At 32.9% G+C, this 19,598-nt stretch overlaps 3 protein-coding genes across 3 annotated transcripts in view; 2 read left to right on the forward strand and 1 right to left on the reverse strand.

Annotated features, from left to right (window-relative positions):
- The window catches only part of LOC109618161 (uncharacterized), a 451,180-nt gene that overhangs the window by 360,511 nt on the left and 71,071 nt on the right, over positions 1–19,598 (reverse strand). The window lies entirely within an intron of this gene.
- Positions 1,665–5,630, forward strand: LOC136273643 (uncharacterized). The gene is made up of 2 exons (XM_066078589.1): positions 1,665–1,743; positions 4,470–5,630. The coding sequence occupies exon 2, from the start codon at positions 4,578–4,580 to the stop codon at positions 5,628–5,630; it is 1,053 nt and encodes a 350-aa protein (XP_065934661.1). The 5' UTR covers positions 1,665–1,743; positions 4,470–4,577.
- LOC117687477 (uncharacterized) lies at positions 8,840–10,573 on the forward strand. The gene is made up of 2 exons (XM_066075555.1): positions 8,840–8,991; positions 9,178–10,573. The coding sequence occupies exon 2, from the start codon at positions 9,252–9,254 to the stop codon at positions 10,227–10,229; it is 978 nt and encodes a 325-aa protein (XP_065931627.1). The 5' UTR covers positions 8,840–8,991; positions 9,178–9,251; the 3' UTR covers positions 10,230–10,573.

The following is a 19,598-nucleotide window of genomic DNA, read 5'->3' on the forward strand; positions in this document are numbered from 1 at the left end:
TAAGAAATATAACTGGGAAAAATCATCTGTTTATAAATTAATAAAATTAAGTGTCCAAAATTATAAAGATTTGTGTAATCTGGGGATATATCTATATTTAGCTTTTAAAAACCGCAACATTATTTCATAAATTGTTTTTTGTTACGCATGTTATCCTGTGTCTCTATTTCATATCTGATATTGTGTCATGCCAAATGTCTATAAATATCATTTTACTTATGTAATATGTTGTTCATATTGCCACAATATGATTATACATGTATATTGAGCAAATAAAGAATTACTCTTGTTTATTCATTGAATTTGAACCTGATACTGAGCATGAAGCTGTAGATATGTTAAAGAGTGTTGTATATTTGAAACATTTGCAAAAACTCTTTATTAGCTTTACTTTAAAAAAAAGTAATGGTAATGGTAATGCATTACTTTACTCATGTAATGGTAATGTAATGCATTACTTCAAGAAAATCAAGTAATGGTAATGGTAATTTAATGCCCAAATTCATGAAGTAATGGTAATGTAATGCATTACTTTACAATGTAATTCGCCCCAAGCCTGGTCCAGGTTGTGCATTAGGACAGATATTTTTTCCGGTTCTGACGGAAAAGTCATAGCGATCTATTCACAAAAACCATACGCCAGCCATGGTAAAACGCAGACAACGAGTTGGCGCTGTGTGACGTAGTGACGTTATTATTATGATGTCATTTTTTACGTTGTGACGTTATCAGCAGTATTTCACTAAACACATACATCATTCGATGTATATTGATACAAATTTAAAAAAATCAATAATGAAAAACAGAACCTGAATATATTTAATATTTTTTTTATTTTAATGTATATTTTTTCAAATTGCCATAGGCCCAAATAGGCCCTGTGGCACTTAACGTAGATATTCAAATAGTCCCAAATAGGCCCTGTGGCACAGAAATGGTTAAAGTTCAGATGCATTTGTGTCTCATTAAGTTATTATTTTGGAGTAACAAACTATTTTGTCAAGCTAAATTTTAATATATGACATAATTTCAGTGCTGTAAAGATGCATCTTCTGCTCAAATTTTCAAAATTACCTCAGATGACACCCCTGAAGCAACCTCACAGGTAACGTTATCAGCTGTTATTGATTTATCTCTCACTGGTCTTCTAACAGTTTTATTTTATGCACTAATTTATGTGCTTATAAAATATGAGGTTAATTGTAATAAAATCCTGAAGAAAGTTGTGTGTACAACTTGTCGGAAACTTTCTGAAGTTTGTTTTAATGATGCATAAAAGTACAGTAAATCGATCAACTCTCAAATTTGGACAAAGTCAAATGTTTTGTTTTCAAATTATACATTTCCATGTCACATGCACATTGTACATATGTTTCTTCTTTAACCTGTTATAAACCTTTTTTTTTTAATTTGAATATTTCTGAATTTTTCTCTTTGAAAAGAGATTTATGAATATTGCTCGGGTAATTTGAAAAAATATTATACATTTTTTGGAGAATTGATTGGGATGAAAAATTATTTACAGAAATACTGTAATGAGCAAAGAATTGGAATAAACAGTTTTAAAAAAAATTGCATTTGAAAATAAAACCTGTATGAGTTTGATCTTTTACTTATAAGCATATATACATTCTCAGCAGTCCGGGAACCTCCATGCAAACAAGGACAGAAAATTATGCTGAACAGTGCCATTCAGAGACAGAGAATTCCGCTGAACAGTGCCATTCAGAGACTTTGTCACAGGTATTTGCTTTGATTCTTGATTCCCTAAAACTTGTATCCTCCCAGCCGGCACCCAATAGGGATCAGTCTGTCTGTCCGTCCATCCATCTGTCTTTCTATAGTCTGTCCCAAGATATTTTTGCCGCATATTTTCTTAAATTATTCAATATTTATAAATACCTCTTGGTTCAGACGATGTTCATTCAATAGTATGAAAAAATCCCAAGATTTCCCCTTTGAAACGCCCCCTCTAGCTTGTCGGGTATCAGTACACGGCTAAAAATAAAAAGTCTACGAGGTTTTTCCATTGCCAAGGAGATGAAGACGCCCGGATGATAACGTTGAAAAATTGCGCGAGGTGTCCCACGTATTTCCGAATGGAGAAAAGATGTCAACATTCCCCATTATAAATCTCCGTAGGAAATCTGTTTTCCTTCCTGTGAATTTTTACGAGGGAAAAGTGATAATGTGTGAATGAAGGTATCTTGGGAATTTTCCCTTTCATCGATTTTAATTGCACCTCAGTCACAGGTATGTGTATTTTTATTAAAAATCGTTCAAATATGCAGCATAAATATCTTGGGACAGACTATAGTATCACTTATCTGGGACATATTTTCTCTCCCCTTGACCCAATCTGGCAAATACTTCACAGACAAAGTGCCTTCTTGTAAAGGTTGACTTGTGCAGTGACCTTGAATCAAGTTTTTATATCAACCTTGAGGGACTAGCAGACCTTCATTTGTCAAAATCCTTGTCTTGACTTTGCTCTCTCTCTCTCTCTCTCTCTCTCTCTCTCTGTCTCTCTCTCTGACCCAATGAATCTCAGACTAGACCAAAAGACTGCCAGTAGGTATTGGCTGTGAAGTGAGCATGAATCAAGTTTATTCATTGCCCATAGAGTACTTGTTTAATTAAGGAATGTGCAATGATCTTCACCCAAATTTAGTAGAGGTTAAGGTCAACGCAGAATCCCCTGTAACATTTTTGTAAAAACAGGGCATCTCAATGATGTCTAGTGGTGTTTCATATGTAAAGTTGTCTTAAATACTGTCTTGTAAAAATTGAAGACTGGACATATATATATAAAAAAAGAGGATTTGTAAATTTTGTGATTTTTTATATGATTTATCCAGTGAGTTAAAATGGTGTTAATACTCACTAGATTCGTCAAGCAAATAAACTATATCAATTTATGTTAAATCACACAATCATCCTAATTATATAAGCTTTTTATTTTTTTCATATGGCTTAAATACACCTCTCGCAACAACTTGCATGTAGAATTTTGTTGTTAAAGACAAATGTATAGATGTGAATGTGATGTGATGATATTTCAGAACTTGTGCTTCTTTATTAAATTAAATTATGTGCAGTATTTATACATTACCACTTACCAGACATCCATTTTGTGTACAATAAATGTTAATTAATGTGAGAGAGTGGGGTTTGTGAGCACCGCCACTTTTTAGCTCACTTGAGCTGAGCTTTCTGAGCTGAAAGCTCAAGTGAGCTAGCTTTTCTGATCACTTTTAGTCCAGCGTCCACATGTCTGTTTGTCTGTACGTTAACTTTTTACATTTTTTACTTCTTCTCCAGAACCACTATATAAATTTGTTAAAATGAAGGGCCACTTCATTGAAGGGGAGATAATTAAAAATCATTGAAAATTTGTTGGTATTTTTAAAAAATCTTCTCAAAAACCATTTGGCCAAAAAGGTGAAACTTGTGTGGAAGCATCCTCAGGTAGTGTAGATTCAAATTTGTTCAAATCATGATTTCCAGGGGTAGGGTGGGGCCACAATGGGGATGTAGAATTTTTACATAGGAATGTAGAAGGAAAATTCTTCTTCTCAGAAACTGATCAGCCAGAAAAGCTATTACTTGTGTGAAAGCATCCTCAGATAGGGTAGATTTAGGTTGGTTCAAATCGTGATCCCTGTGGGTAGGGTGGAGCCATAATTGGGGGGAAGGGTGTCAAATTTTTACATAGGAATATATAGAGAAAAATCTTTAAAAATCATCTTTTATTTTAACACAATTTTTCTAGAAAAGCTCTTACTTTAGTCAGTTCAGATAGTGTAGATTAAAATTTGTCACAATCATGATTTTCATATAATATGATAAAGGTGGTCTCATAAAGGTGATACCTCGTCTCGGTGAGCTTTATAATCTGTGATTAACTATGTTTTAAAATTGTTTTGACTCTGGCTCCTGAATAATTCTTGGGCTCACATAATCCATAAATAAACAGTTGTTTAAGTCTGATCATATTTGAGAACTGCAATGCTCAATATGTTTCAATAATTTTCAAACATCCCTTGCATATTTATTTTTTTTACCGGGTTTTCCTACGAAAAAAAAAAATCTGGTTATTAAAATGGTGAAAATGGCGGGCGGGTGGCTGCCAAAAGGATACCCTCATTGTACGGATAACTCCTTCTACAGTTTTCAAGGTAGGAAGTTGTTCTTTTGCAGATCAATTGTACATATATCAGAGGTGTGCATATTGCTAGGATTTTGATTTCTGATAATTTATGAAAAAAATACCAGCTTTTGAACTTAGTCATTTTTTGGCAAAATTTTGCATATAGGGTACCCTCATTGTACAAATAACTCCTCCTACAGTTCTCAAGATAGGTATTTGTTCGTTTGCAGATCATTTGTACATATATTAGAGGTGTGCATATTGCTAGAATTCACTCGATAGAAAATTGTTTTTAGTGATTATTTAAATTTTTTCACAGACAGATGAATCGACAACATATACTTTGTCACAAGAATCTAGCTGGAGCACTTCCTTAGAAGGACAAATACACCTCACAGATGGAATAGAAAATCTGAACAACACCGTGATGTCTCTAAGTGGTGGCCAAGTAAGCCCAATAAAGTTTCAGCTGAAAACTTCATTGAGGGAGGTCCAGTCTAGCACAAGAAGATATTTAAAATGGAAGGCCAAGGAGGTAGTGCATACAGTTCTCAATCATTTGGCTCCAGGACAATCCAGTGATATGTTCCAGTTACTTTATGAAGACAACTGTCATGAGGATACAGAGCAAAGTGATAAAACAGAACTTGAAATCACTGATACAATTCTTCAACTCTATTGTGAAGCTGAAAACAATGCTCTCAAATGTCAACTTCTGTCCCGGCTGTCCTTGCCGAATGCACATAGTAAATCGAAACTTCAGAAACTCATTCCAGGACTTACAAAGTGGGAAATTGATCAAAGTCGAGCACATGCTGCATCTCATGGAGCAGGTTCTTTACCAGGACCTGTGGAACCAGGATACCGGCATTGCATGAACAAAGAAAAGCTGGAGCATGCTTTATCTTTTTTCTTGGATCCAAAATTTCATCAAATTTGTTCATATGGAACAAAAGATTTGCATTGTGACAATGGACAGACTGTCACCATACCCCAAGTAGTGAGAACAACATGCCACTCCTCTCCCCTACAAATGTACAAGTCATACTGCTCTGAAACAGGTTTTGTTCCTTTGTCAGATTCTACTCTGTACACAATTCTGTCTACATGCTCTGCAAGTAAGAGAACCAACCTAACAGGTCTAGACAACATTGCCACTGATGGTGCTGCAGCTGTAGATGACCTAATTAGAATGTGTGACCAATTAAAAGGATTAGGATCTGAAACAAATACAGTTGCCAGTCTCACCACTGCATTAAAATCCCTAAAGATGTACCTCAAGTCAGAATATAAATTTAGCGTGGGACCATCTAGTGGATGCCAAGATCATTGTTTGAAGTTTGCTTTGAGTCACCCAACCAATGTGCTGTTGCAGGAAGAATGTGATCATTCCCATGAAGGACTTTGTGGAAAATGCAACATCCTCAATGAAATAAACAGTGCCTTGTTAAATGAAATCCAAAATATCAGAAGTGAGTAATTTTCTTTTGCAGAGCAATATTTCAATTTTTTTTAGCAATTTTTAGCTCACCGAGACGAAGTCAGGGAGAGCTTATGCTATACCCTCGGCGTCGGCGTCGGCGTTGGCGTCGGTGTCGGCGTCCGGACCTGGTTAAAGTTTTTGTTGCTGGTCCTGTATCTAAGCTATTACTTGTCCTATCTTCACCAAACTTGCATGGATGATGCTTCTGGACCTACTTATGGACTTGAAAGACTTGGATGCTGAATCTGGGTCCTAAATTTTAGATGCTGGAGGAGGTTAAGGTTGTTGGAACAGGTTAAAGTTGTTGTTGCAGGTGCCCTTTGATAGCAATATCTAAGTTACTGCAGGTCGTACTTCACCAAACTTGCATGGATGGTGTGTCTTATGATACTGATCCACCAGACAGTCTTGAGTGCTGAATCTGAGCTATAGGTTTCGGATGCTGGAGGAGGTTAAGGTTTTTGGAGCAGGTTAAAGTTTTTGTTGCAGGTGCCCTTTGATAGCAATATCTAAGTTACTGCTAGTCCGTACTTCACAAACTTGCATGGATGGTGTATCTTATGATACTGATCCACCAGACAGTCTTGAGTGCTGAATCTGAGCTATAGGTTTCGGATGCTGGAGGAGGTTAAGGTTTTTGGAGCTGGTTAAAGTTTTTGAAACAGGTACCCTTTGATGATTATATCTTAGTTATTACTTGTCCTTACTTCACCAGACTTCCATGGATGGTGCGCCTTATGATACTGATGCACCTGACAGGATTGAATGCTGAGTCTAAGCCATAGGTTTCAGATGCTGGATATGGTTAAGTTTTTTGGAACAGGTCACATGTTTAATAGATAATAGAACTATTTCAAACATGCATAGTTGATTAAACTGTAATATGAATGAATCACAGAGGCAGCTTCAGATGCAGAGCTTGATCTCCATTATCAAGGATGCTAAAAAATATATCTTAGTTATTACAGGTCCTAACTTCACCAAACTTGAATGGATGGTGTGTCTTATTATACAGATGCACCTGACAGGCATGGATGTTGAATCTGAGCTAAAGGTTGCGGATGCTGGAGCAGGTTAAGGTTTTAATTGCTAGTGCTCTCTGATGATGATATCTTAGTTATTACTGGTCTGAACTTCACCAAACTTGCATGGAGATGCGTATTATGTATACTGATGCACCTGACAGGCTTGAATGCTGAATCTGAGCCATAGGTTTCGGATGCTGGATGAGGTTTGGTTTTTTTGGAACAGGTCACATGTTTTATAGATGTAAGCTTGCATAGTTGATTTAACTATATTATAGTTATAGTTATATACAGAGGTTGCTTCAGATGCAGAGCCTGATCTCCATTATCAAGGATGCTAAAGAAATCTCCTACCTCCCTCATACCTATTGATAGATAGATGTGTTTGTTGATAAATGATATAAGATGATTCCTATGATATAGTATTGTTTGGTATGAAACAGTATTGTTTAATATGATACAATATAGTATCATATAAAATATCAAAAGTTATATGATATGCTATGAAATTGTATCAATTTTTTTTATATTTTATGTTATGATATTGTATCATAATATCATTATGTATAGTATTGTATAGTATGATACAATATTGTATAATATTATATTGTATTATAAATTTATTTTTTATCACATGATACTATTACATTAGATATTGCAAAATATAATATTGTATCCTATGATACAATATCGATATTATATAATATTGTATCATACGATATGGTATAATATGCATTAGTTTCTGTGATATAGAATTATATCACATGAAATTGTATAATATGATACTGTAATATTATATGATATCGTATCATACGATTTTATATAATATGATATTGGTTTATTACATGATATATTATCACATCACATAAAATTGTATTGTATGATATTGTAAAATATATTATTGTATCATATGCTACAATATGTATAATAAAATATTGTATTATATAATATTTTACTTTATCACATAATATTGTATCATTTGATATGATACAATGTTGTATCAAATTATATTGTATCATATGATACAATGTTATATTATTAATCAAAAATGATACAGTATCATACAATATCATACTATATTATACAATATAATATCATATGTTTCAATATTATGATGTATTATGTAATACGATATTGTAATATAATACCCTATTGTTTATATATTATGATACTGTATTATGTGATTAAATACAAAAACGTTTAACACAATACAATGTCATATCATACGTTACAATATCATATCTCATCATTGTTTGTTATGGTATTTTATTGTATTATATGATATATGTTGTAAATATGATAGGATGCAATATTTAATTTTATACTGTTGTATTAATTAACATATGAGCATATGATTATCATACAATTTTTTAACAGATGATATACGATATTGTGTCAAAACAGAATCCATGAATATCCAAGATCATAAATTATGTTTTTCATTTAATATGATAAAGGTGGTCTCATAAAGGTGAAGTCTCATAAGGGTGATGTCTTGTCTCGGTGAGCTTTGTAATCTGTGATTACCTATGTTTTAGAATTAGAGCTTAGCTATTTTATAACAACAACAACGCACTTCATTTAACATGTATTTTAACATTCCCATGTTTTGTTCACAGCATCTGACATAGCAGAAGAGATAGCATTAACAGCAGAGAAAGCTCTTGAAAAAAAATATCAGATTGGAAAGCCCACATACTAAGGACTCAGAACCTAGATAAGGGTAGATACAGAGCATTAGAAAAGCTGCAGCCACACCAACTTCTGATTATTATGGACTGGGCAATGAAGTTCCTTCCTGCACTTTATAGAGAAAAGCAGTCAGATATTTTTGGACAAAAAGGCATGAGCTGGCATGTTTCTGTTGCTATATTTAGAGCAGAATATGGATCTTTGAAGGTACCTTTTAAGATATTATTCAGACATTGTCACACATGTTTAATATATCAATGATATAAAGATTGAGAACTCTATATACACTTGATATACATAAGACATTAACTAATTGGACACATTTGAATAAGATGGAATTAGATTGTCTTTAAATTTGATAGAGAGAAAACAATCTATAGTAGTATACAACATTGATTATGCATGTATAGGTATGAAAATGATAAATTCAACTTTGCATTTATAGCACAAGACATTCAATCACATTTTTGGAGCAGTGAGGCAAGATTGGTTTGCTGTTGCATCAGCCATCGAGCACATCTTAAAGAGTATAAGAGTACAAATGCCTGGAATTGAAGAAGTTTTTTTAAGAAGTGACAATGCAGGTTGCTATCACTGTGGATGCCTGTGGCTGAGCATGTATGGAATTAGTGAAAGAACAGGTGATATTTCAATTGCCTGAAATGATTTTTCTTTATTGTTATATTTGGGTATAAAAGAAAACCATGATATTTGTTGTTGTTTTATTTTAAACAAAGATTGGTTTATGATTGCATCATAGATTTTTTGGCAGAATTTGTGCAAATGATGAAAGTAATGTTTATAAGGTTTTAATAACTTTTTTTCAGGTATCAGCATTGTACGCTATGACTTCAGTGAATCTCAGGCATGAAAAAGTTATTGCGATGCCAAAATTGCCCATATGCGATCCAAATTAAGGATGTTTGTCTCATCTGGAGAAAATGTAACAACACCATTTGACATGAAGAAGGCAATAATGGATGGAAGTGGTGTAGCAGGATGTCAATGTGCAGTTGTGGAAGTTGACAGGAAAAACCAGACAATGACGAGTCATTTCATCAAGGGAATCACCAACATTAATAATCTTGCCTTTGAAGGAGATGATATCATTGCCTGGCACAGTTTTAGTACTGGTATTGGTATCAAGATAAAAAGAGATGTCTTGAAAAGTGAGCAGCTTGACACAGGACTCATCATACTGTCTGACTTTGAAGAACCATCAAAAAACTATGGTGTGATCTCTCACATAACAACAAACTGTTCAGTTACACCAACCAGTATTTTCCACTGTTCTGAATTACGCTGTAATCAGCAGTTTTCCTCATACCAAATACTTCAAGAGCATATTCTTCTGGATAGACATGTTCAAGACAAAACATCAACTTATGATGCTCTACGATATTATTGGTCCGAGTTGTGTAACTCCAATTTGTTCATTTCTAAACAGCTGGTGCAAATAGGCAGAGATCACCATACCCTTGTGAAGAATTCATCAGTAGAGAAGCTTCAACAAGGATGGGCACTGAAAAAAACAAGGAAATTTGCACGCTTCTCTTCCAAAGTTAAAGATTTTCTCCATAGAGTTTTTCAAGAGGGCGAAGAATCAGGAAGGAAAGCAATTCCTGTTGAAGTATCTCAACGTATGAAATCTTTGCGAAACAGCACTGGAGAGAAGTTTTTCAATCCCGATGAATGGCTACAACCTTCTCAGATTAACTCCTTTTTTTCAAGACTTTCTCTGAATGCAAAAGCCAGGGATATCAAGGATGAACCAGAAGAAGATGACCATCTGCGAGAAATACTGCAGTCAATATATGAGGAAGAAGAAAAAGACAGCATCAGAAATGCCATGACCTTAGAACTTGACAGTCCAATATGATTGTTTAAACTTGTACATGTAGAAATATTGGTTCTGTCTTTCAATGATTGTTGGTGTGTTTAAATAATGTCTGTATGTACATTTAACATGCATGGAATCATAAATGATATGTGGCAAAACCTAGGTGTATTTTTATATGTATTCTTTCAGATTCTGTGGTTGTCATGGCAATAACAGTTGTGATAATGCATAGATATATAAAAAGTAGATTTCAAAAGAAAGGCAATATGCATGTGGGTTATTTTTTTGTATTAATTTTTATCAATTTTAAAGACTTCAAATGAAAAATAAGCTAAACTTAAATTTGCTCACAGTCATGATTACTAGCTAATAGACTCTTTGTGATTTTGAAATAATCCTTGATGAAACATTAGCACAGCACTTTACTATGATTTATATATAGATATACACGTGGAAGAAATTTCTGCTTCAACTCTTTCAGTAGTCATTATGCTGCCATGGTAACAGAAATTTACAATTTATCTAAATTTTGAATTGTGAGGATTGGCATTCTCAATTCTGTATATTTGAAATTAATGAATGTTTCGTTTAATATCTCAGTTTGATCTTTTAAATATTTGACAAAATTGTATTTTAGTCAAATACAGATTGTGATGATATTTTTTGTTGCTAAGGTAAAAGAGTAATACTAAGATTCCAAATGCTTCAATTCAAGTTTAAGATATGTTTTTTCCTTGCTACATGTATATGCTCAACATTTTTTTTAACTTGTGCGGCTAACTGAAATAGCTCCCAAAATGTAACAATTTAAGTTGTATTTTTTAAGGACATTTTTTTTATATTTCGTTGCCATAGTAACAGTTTAATAGTTAATAAGTCACCAGTTTTATCTGTATTTTGTCATTTTTAGGATGTATACTTTCTATCTTATATGCCCAATATCTTTTTAAACTTGTATTTATTATTAGCAGTATGTCCACAAAATGTAACAATTTTTGTTTTTTTGATGAAAACGATACTTTGGGAAATTATATTGACATGGTTACCAAATGCTTTTTAAAAACCCATCGGTTTTATCTAAAGTTTAAAATGTTCAAGGTGTGTACTTTCTGTTTTAGGTATTAAGATTTCTTTGATAAGTGTTATTTTTCCACAATATCTTTCCAAAATCTTTCCAAAATATGATGATAGGTAGTGTATATGTCAAAATTTGAATTGTCATGCAGTTTCATCGCCATGGTAACACATTATGTATTTAAAAACCCATGAATTTTATCTTAAACGTGTTTTGTAAGGGATATGTTCTTTTTATCCTCTGTGCTCAAAATTTTGGCACATGTGGCATTTTTTGATTCTGAGGAAAAGCCTTAATGACGATTTCTTAAAAAACAACATGTTTTAAACTTATTTTTACCATTTGTTGGAAAGGTAGAATAATATTGTTATTATGATTAACAGTGAATATATTGGGCCATATTTTCAGAAACAAAAATAAAATTTGTATAGTTTTGTTTTTAAAAAAAATTTAATTGCCTAAAGTAAGAGATAAACTCAAAATAGTATATGTTTGGTGTTTGCTGTTCAGGTACATTTACATGGCGCCACGTTACCATGGCAACAAAGGTTGAACAAAAAAGTCATAATCTCCAATGATGTTCTGGTGGTCCATAAAACTTCATATTAAAATTTCATAGAAATCTGAGTTGGTCATGAATCAACCCCTGCCTGGTTCTTACAAATAGCTGTACTTAATTGGTCAGTTCTTTTTATTATATCCTTCAAATATATGTGTACAAGTGCATGGAATTGAAGTAAATTCTATAATTATAATGCTTTGAATTATCTGTAGTGGTTCTGGTCAACTACTGCAAACTTGTCTATTATTTGACAGATTGGGTCAGACATGCAACCATGCTGCAGGTCTGATTTTCCGCGTGGAACATGCAAACAGCATGGGGTATTCAGCATGTAACTCCATGCCATGTTCATGGAATGTTCCGTCCGAAAAGACAAGTTATGGACCTAAGGAAGTTTCCAGCATGACTGTTAAAAAATCACAGTATGGAAAACAAGGTTTGTACTCATATCATCGTATTATTAAAATTTATTTTTCTGAATGTTATGACTCATGTCTGACTGATCACTTTTCTCTTGCAATAACCCGCTACGCGGTTTATAAAGCGTAAACAGTAAACTGTCCCAAGTTATGTTATTTCGTATAACATAGGTAGAAATTGAATTCATTGCTAAATATAATTTACTTATTTCAACTTCATATGATATTTTTTTAATTTCAGACGAACGTCCACTTTTTTTTCCTGTGAAAAAGAACTTTTGTGCACTTGCCAGTGACACAAACCACCTATCTGAGTTGGCAAATGCCCTCAAAGACATTCTCCCCAACGCATGTCTCTACAAAGATTATATGATGTTCATACAGAAATGACTACGTCTATATCATAATATTTAAAGGCATTGATATATATATATATATATATATATATATATATATATATATATATATATATATATATATATATATATATATATATATAAGCTTAACAGAGAAAGATAAATTATATTTAAATTGGACACGAAAAACAGAGAGAACTACAAGAACTGGGTACGTTCGTTTGTTAATAAATTATCAGCACAGATATTTGGATGCCTCCATTAATGATGAAAATTATAGTGTTTGTTTGGACAACAAATCTATGAAATATTTCAGACACATACATGTACTAAAATATTCATAAATAATTTAATTTTGTTTTACTGTTTTGTTTCAGTACAACCCAAGAGCATTGCAAAGGGCTATGGAAATAAAGATTATCAGTCTGGTATTGTTATATCTTTTCATTAATTGTAAATAAGTAAATGAATAGAAAATGATAGGTAAAATGAGGGTTAATTATGTACCCTCACCAATGCTACATTACATGTACATTACAAATTTAAATCCATTCCAAACTATTTTTATGTGAATATTTTCCAGATTTAATCATTTATAAAATAATTTTTTTTTACTTATATTTTCATATACAATGTATTTGTATTTTTTTTTAAATAGGAGTTTACTTAAAAGAAGAAAAACTTTCTTTGATGTGGTATGCCAAGGCTTTCCAGCCAAAGGAAATTGATGCGTTTCTCTCAAATTAGAAATAGCAGAAATAGCAAAGCAAACAAAAGGACAGGCTGGAAATTCCATATGGCACATTGCTAGGAATGGATGCATTACCGCCTCCAGGTATATATACATGTATCTGCATTTTTCCAGTCCATTATTTAGAAATATCAAATATTGTAATTTTATATGAAATGAACAGCAATTTATTAATTTCTAAAAATTGCACAGGAATGTGAATAAGTACATTATTATATTTTCTGAACTTAAAGTCCTTCAGACTTTTGATTTGAATCCATATCACACAATTAACATTTCAACATTGCTGTTTATTTCTTAATCATAGTAAAGACACATTAAACAATTCTAAGTTTTACTTTTTTCAAAATAATTCAGCAACATCAATACATGTATTAATTTTAGGATTAAATAAATAAAAAAAATATACAATTTAGTGTAGGTTTTACTCAGCATATACCAAGGTTAACACTATAAAAAAAACCCGATGAACATGTTTCAGTTTCATCACTGTTGAAACAACTAATTGGAGGAGCAAATTGTTCAGGTATTTTGTAAATATAAATAAAAAGAGTTAAAATATATTTTGCCTTCAAAATTTGTCTCCATGAAATATCAACAATCATATATATTTTCAGATGCACTATTGTGTAATTAAATAATAATTGATAGGTGTTTTTTTTATTATTATTAATTCAGATGACACCAAGCCTTGCCCCAAAGCCATTAAACATTGACAAGTCATGGGACCCGCTGCAAAGCAGCATTACATAAGGATGATGAAAGGAAACCATACAAACTTTCATGCGCAAGATTGCGTTCTTACATTGGGGCTAGCCCAGACATGTTAATATCTTTCTCCTGATGTGGAGATGGCTTCTCGAAAGTTAAATGCCTCATTATTGCTCCATGCAATGTATGTTTACCAAATATTTTAAATGCCAAGGAAAGTGCCTTAATTAAGGTACTTCGCTACACCAAGACTTATACTTTTTAAGACACAACGTCACAAGATGGCGATTTAAATGTTTTGTTAAACTGTTTGTTTCAATCGATTCAGATGTATATTGTCATAGCTCAGTGGTTAAAGTATCAGACTTGTGAACCGCAGGTCATGAGTTCGAATCCACCTGGATCTTTTGTTTATGTTTACTGAATGACAGATTTGAAAACATCATTTTTTATCTAAAATTGTACATTTGTTCGCCTATTTGACTTATATACTTTTTATCCATCATGCTTTCTGTCATAATCAAGTAATTTTCTGCTGATTTGAGAAACTATTTCACGGTGTAGTGAGGCACCTTAAATACTTGCAATATGTAGCTGGGTGTGCAAGTTTAAAAAAAAACACTGCATATTACGCACAAATTCAGGGCCAAATGGCTGTTACAAACAGAAGTTACTGGGACTGTTTTATCTACACAAGTTATGCAACTTTTTGCGAAAGGATATGTTTTTTTAAGAAATATTTGGCATCATATTTGTTATTTGATGAAGTTCAGTTAGATGGTTTAGATGACCATGAACAACAGCCAATGGAACTTGAGGAGGAAGGTAGCATGTGCTTTTGTAGAGTTTGTAATCAGGTTGTAAAAGAGCAGGATGGCATATCTTCTTTAAGATAGGGCAGCATTGCATGTGATAATTGTGAAAGCTGGTATGATTTTAAATGTATAAAGATGACAAAATCTGCTCTACAGAACACAAACATATGGTTATGTACATATTGTAGTTAAAGTATTGTCTATAATATTCAGGTACATATTTAGCACGGACCTATGAGAAAAGGTTCTTGTGTTGAAGAATTAAGTAAATGCTTTTAACTTCTGAAATTGACTTCAGGTGCTTTATAATACTGCATAAGTTGCTTATAAGGAATGTTCTATACATAATAGTTAAAGTTAAGTATAATTAAGGGCAATGAGATTGCATGACATTATTTCTACTCTACCTATGTACTCAATGAAATTTCTGTGACCTTACACTTAGTTGATTATATTGTTTGCATTGTTCGGTATCTTGGCAGGGGAGGGTACAGGTTGCAAATGCCTGCAACGATGCAAACAATATCATCTAAATGATGAAGTAAGGTCAGAGAAATTTCAATCTTTAGTATAGAAAAACACTTCATTGTTCGATATATATTCTTCTATTTGCTATTTGTTTAGTTTTGACAACTTCTTGCTTTTTAAATTGCTCCACGCCTACCAGGTGGTATCAGAAGCTCAGCATTCAACAATAAAAGTTCTTCCGTTATTGGAAAACCCCTGTCTGCCAAGACCTTATCATATGGTTGAATGAGTTGTAGGAAACCAGAATTCACAATTATAAATTTATCACTGGTACGAATACCCAATCCTTTTGAAACATAATTTATCATTCCAGAAGGAGTAATACTAACTAAGTATTTTGCTGTATTGTGGGGCTTGTAGACATTCCATGTATCAGTACAAACTTGAAGATTTTGGGATGTCTCAAGAAATATTTCAGTACAATCGATGATGTACCTGACCAAGTTATATGCTGGATTTCTGAATGAGGGGGGTAAATTTTCCCTCACCATTTCTTTGGAGGAATTAAACACTAGATCACCTATAATCCCTCCGAAGAGTTTTACCCTTGTTGTGAAAATGTTTTGAAATTCCAAATCTCTGTGCTAAATCTTAATTCAATAAGCCTAATCTAATTTTCATCAATGTATGAAGAAGCTCATTCTTTACAGATAGGCGTTTTCTTACCTTTTTTGTCCACTAAGTTTGTTTTTCAGTGGGTGACTTAGAAGAAATGGGTCATTTCAGTAGTAGACTTTGGATAGGTAGGGTTTTATTACACTCAGTATAGCTTCAAAAGCTTGTACACTAGGAATGCCTGTGTAGAATCTGATTGGATCATCTGTTCTAGGATATGTTCTAAGATCTTCAAATCCAAAAGGTTGGTCCATCCTTTTTAGCAGTTTACAGATTTTAAGGACTTATTTTCAACAGACAATGTGGTAATTTGTGCTCTTAATGTTTTGATTTCTGCTTCCTTTGTTATACAAGAGGAACGATGGCAGTTATCATAATCATAATCATAGCCTACAGTGGTGGACACATTTCAGCTAGATGGTACAATGGTAAAAGGTTGGGACACACAGTTTGATGGCTCAGTTTTAGGCTTTTTTGCGGGGGTGTCATTCTTTAAAGTAATTCCACGTGTTTTAAGGGGCTTCCTGGGAGCACTCACTGTTTGTGAATGGCCTAGATGCAATGTTTGATATGGGTTTTTCAAAGTAGGGATACTGTCAACAAAATAATTTGAACATATTCTGGAGTCAGAATTGGGAAGTCAGTTTTTTCTAGGATTTTTTGGATCCTCTCTGTTAACAGATTTGATCCATACCTGTCTTTTATACACTTCATCCTCAGAGGGAAATGGATAAACTGAAATGGAGGCTTGCAAACACATGGACATTTTCAAAAGTTACTGGAATGTATGACACAATTTTTTTTTCAGACCCAGTACATACGAAAATGAATAAAAACAATTGGTTCATCATGTCAAGAATTGTATTATATTATTCTAAATAAATGTTAATTCCCCCAGCGCGGGATACCATCTAGTATTTTTAAACGCCTGTTATGTGTTTTTGAACATGTATAAGAAAAAAAAATGCATTTTTCAAAAAGCATTTTATAATTTAATTTATATGTTTTACAGTCATTCTTACAAGCAGTAATAAGCAAATGTGAAATTCCTAACTGTGCTCAAGATATGAGGTTTGACAGACAGACAGACAAATAGTCATACACTGAGCAAAGTGATACAGGTTTATGTAAAATTCCAATGATTTTTAATCTTGTCTTTAATCACCCTACATACCAGGGGCCAATATGAAAGCAAATTCAAGGTTAGATATTTTTGAAGTGTCCAATGCATTTACACACGTTAATAATGCACATAAGGATCATGACCTAATATGAGGCATTACCATAAAATATTTAAGACTTCATTCATAACATTTGTACTATCCATTTTAGTTTCTCTCTGAATATATATTGAGTTTATACATATAGCTATAAAAACCTGCATTTGTATCAATCGTTCTAACAGCAATGTACCGGTAAACACACATATATACTAGTATACATGTACTTGTAGTTTAAAACTGTTAGATAACTTGGAACGTTTAACCTAAATATGTGTATATTTTCCATCACGTCCTACAGTTCGTATAGTAGCAGTTCTACATATTGGTTTCCTAAATTCAGTACGCCAAGTAAATCTATTAATAGTAACTTATATTTTCCTTTTAACAAGGAAGTATGAAAAACATGCACTGCATGTGAAGTGTCTATATACCTCTTATACTGAACAAGTTTATAAAATATATGAACATCGATCAGTAATTTAGTAAAATAAATTTTATGGATTCGAACACATCGATCATTCGTCAGCATGCGTCACTATGTTGTTTTCACACCGCAAGGGAATCGACTTATAATTGTGTATTTAAATGAAATTAACATAGTGTGCAGAATTTTACCATCGTGACTTTTGGCAGGAAAGTCGCGCCTATTAAGTTTTTTTGAGGCAGTATCAGTAAGATTATATTCCATATTTAAATCAAATATACATCATATATATGTTTAAGGTTTAATTTTTTTTTCAAGAGCACAGTTGTTTTTTTGATAAATTTTAGAGCGTAATATCATATCAACTGAATGAAGTTCTTTCAAATTTGGAAAGAGGGCTTTCTGGTCTACATAATTATAGCTTTTTTTTGTAAGATGTGGAAAAGCAGGAAAGGGATAACTGAGCTAGAAAAAAACGTACCGAAAGTTCAATTGTTCATTGTTCGGACTAAAGCTAATTGCAATAGGTCACGTGAGTGACTTACGTGACCTAACAATACATAAGTACATGATGTTGAAAATTTGACATTGTCTAATATTGATACAATTTTAAGCAAAAAAAAAAAAAGGAAATGTGTTAACAGGCATAAACATCTTATATTCTACTGTCTACATGATCCATATTTTGGATTGACTTACTGAATTATTCCTGGTGTTGTTTAACTGAATCTGAAGTCCACGCCCTTATTCCCGGAAGCTATGAATGCTGGTTACTTGTACTTCCCTTGACACCTGATTTTACACTTGAAACTAGAACTCTTCTGTCTGTAATGAATAAAAAGAGAAACTGCAATATGGAAACATCAACAGCTTGTGTCAACAAATAGCAAGGTCCTTTTTTACATACATGTGCTAGTATTCCAAACGCTATTCCTATATCACCACAATTATTTACAACCTACCCCGCCCCCACCGTGCATTGATGATAATGCACATATCGTATTCAAAGTTCACATTTTCGTTGTTTTTAAAGAACGAAGTTTTTTTTAATGAAATCGAATGTTGATATAATAACCAACACCTTACCTGTACACTACTGGTAAACGAACAGTGTGTCCTTGATGTTGGCATATTTAAATGTCCGGCCGCCAATAATCCATATAATACCTGCAGTCAGGTGTACCCGAATTTATGCAGAGTTTGTCGTGCTGACATCTTACACCCGACAATAGAGGCGTCACCTGATTGGTTGGTTTGCTGTATAGTCTGTGTCACACCCTAAAATGTTGAAAGAGATTTTTGGAAACGTGTTTTTTTCATAAAATGAAGGCTAAGTTCTAACATATGACACGAATAAAAGAAGCAATGTAACATTTTTGTTTCACACAATGGTGGTTATTTGTGTAACACCAATACATGATATAAAAATGAATGTGAACACTGGCGACGACTAGTAAGTCAATACAGTCTAACGTTAACCATTTCATGGATTAATCTGAGTATATTTTACTTTTGATTTGAAGTCAACGATTAACAGTTTAACAATATATTTTTGGAATGATAAGATGTGAAAATACCCCCTACCCAAACCCAGAATCATTACTTTAGAACGTCATAACATGTAAAAATATCCCTATTTTAGAATATTAAAGGTTAAATGAGTAATAAAACCATCAATTTACAAAACATGTCCTTTTAAACCCCCTCTCTCTCTCTCTCTCTCTCTCTCTCTCTCTCTCTCTCTTAACGCCTGCCTGGTTTAATGTGTAACTATCAAATTACAAAACATGAATATCTATCTATCTATCTATCTATCTATCTATCTATCTATCTATCTATCTATCTATCTATCTATCTATCTATCTATCTATCTATCTATCTTTATCCGCCTGTCTGTCCTTATTGTTTGATCTCTATATTGTTTCTTAT

The sequence above is a fragment of the Magallana gigas genome, chromosome 1 (assembly GCF_963853765.1).
Source record: "Magallana gigas chromosome 1, xbMagGiga1.1, whole genome shotgun sequence".
Taxonomy (NCBI): Eukaryota; Metazoa; Mollusca; class Bivalvia; order Ostreida; family Ostreidae; genus Magallana; species Magallana gigas.

What these genes read in the sequence shown, in the direction of transcription:
- LOC136273643 (XM_066078589.1), top strand. Translation starts at nt 4,578, where the DNA reads ATGTCTCTAAGTGGTGGCCAAGTAAGCCCAATAAAGTTTCAGCTGAAA.
- LOC117687477 (XM_066075555.1), top strand. Translation starts at nt 9,252, where the DNA reads ATGCGATCCAAATTAAGGATGTTTGTCTCATCTGGAGAAAATGTAACA.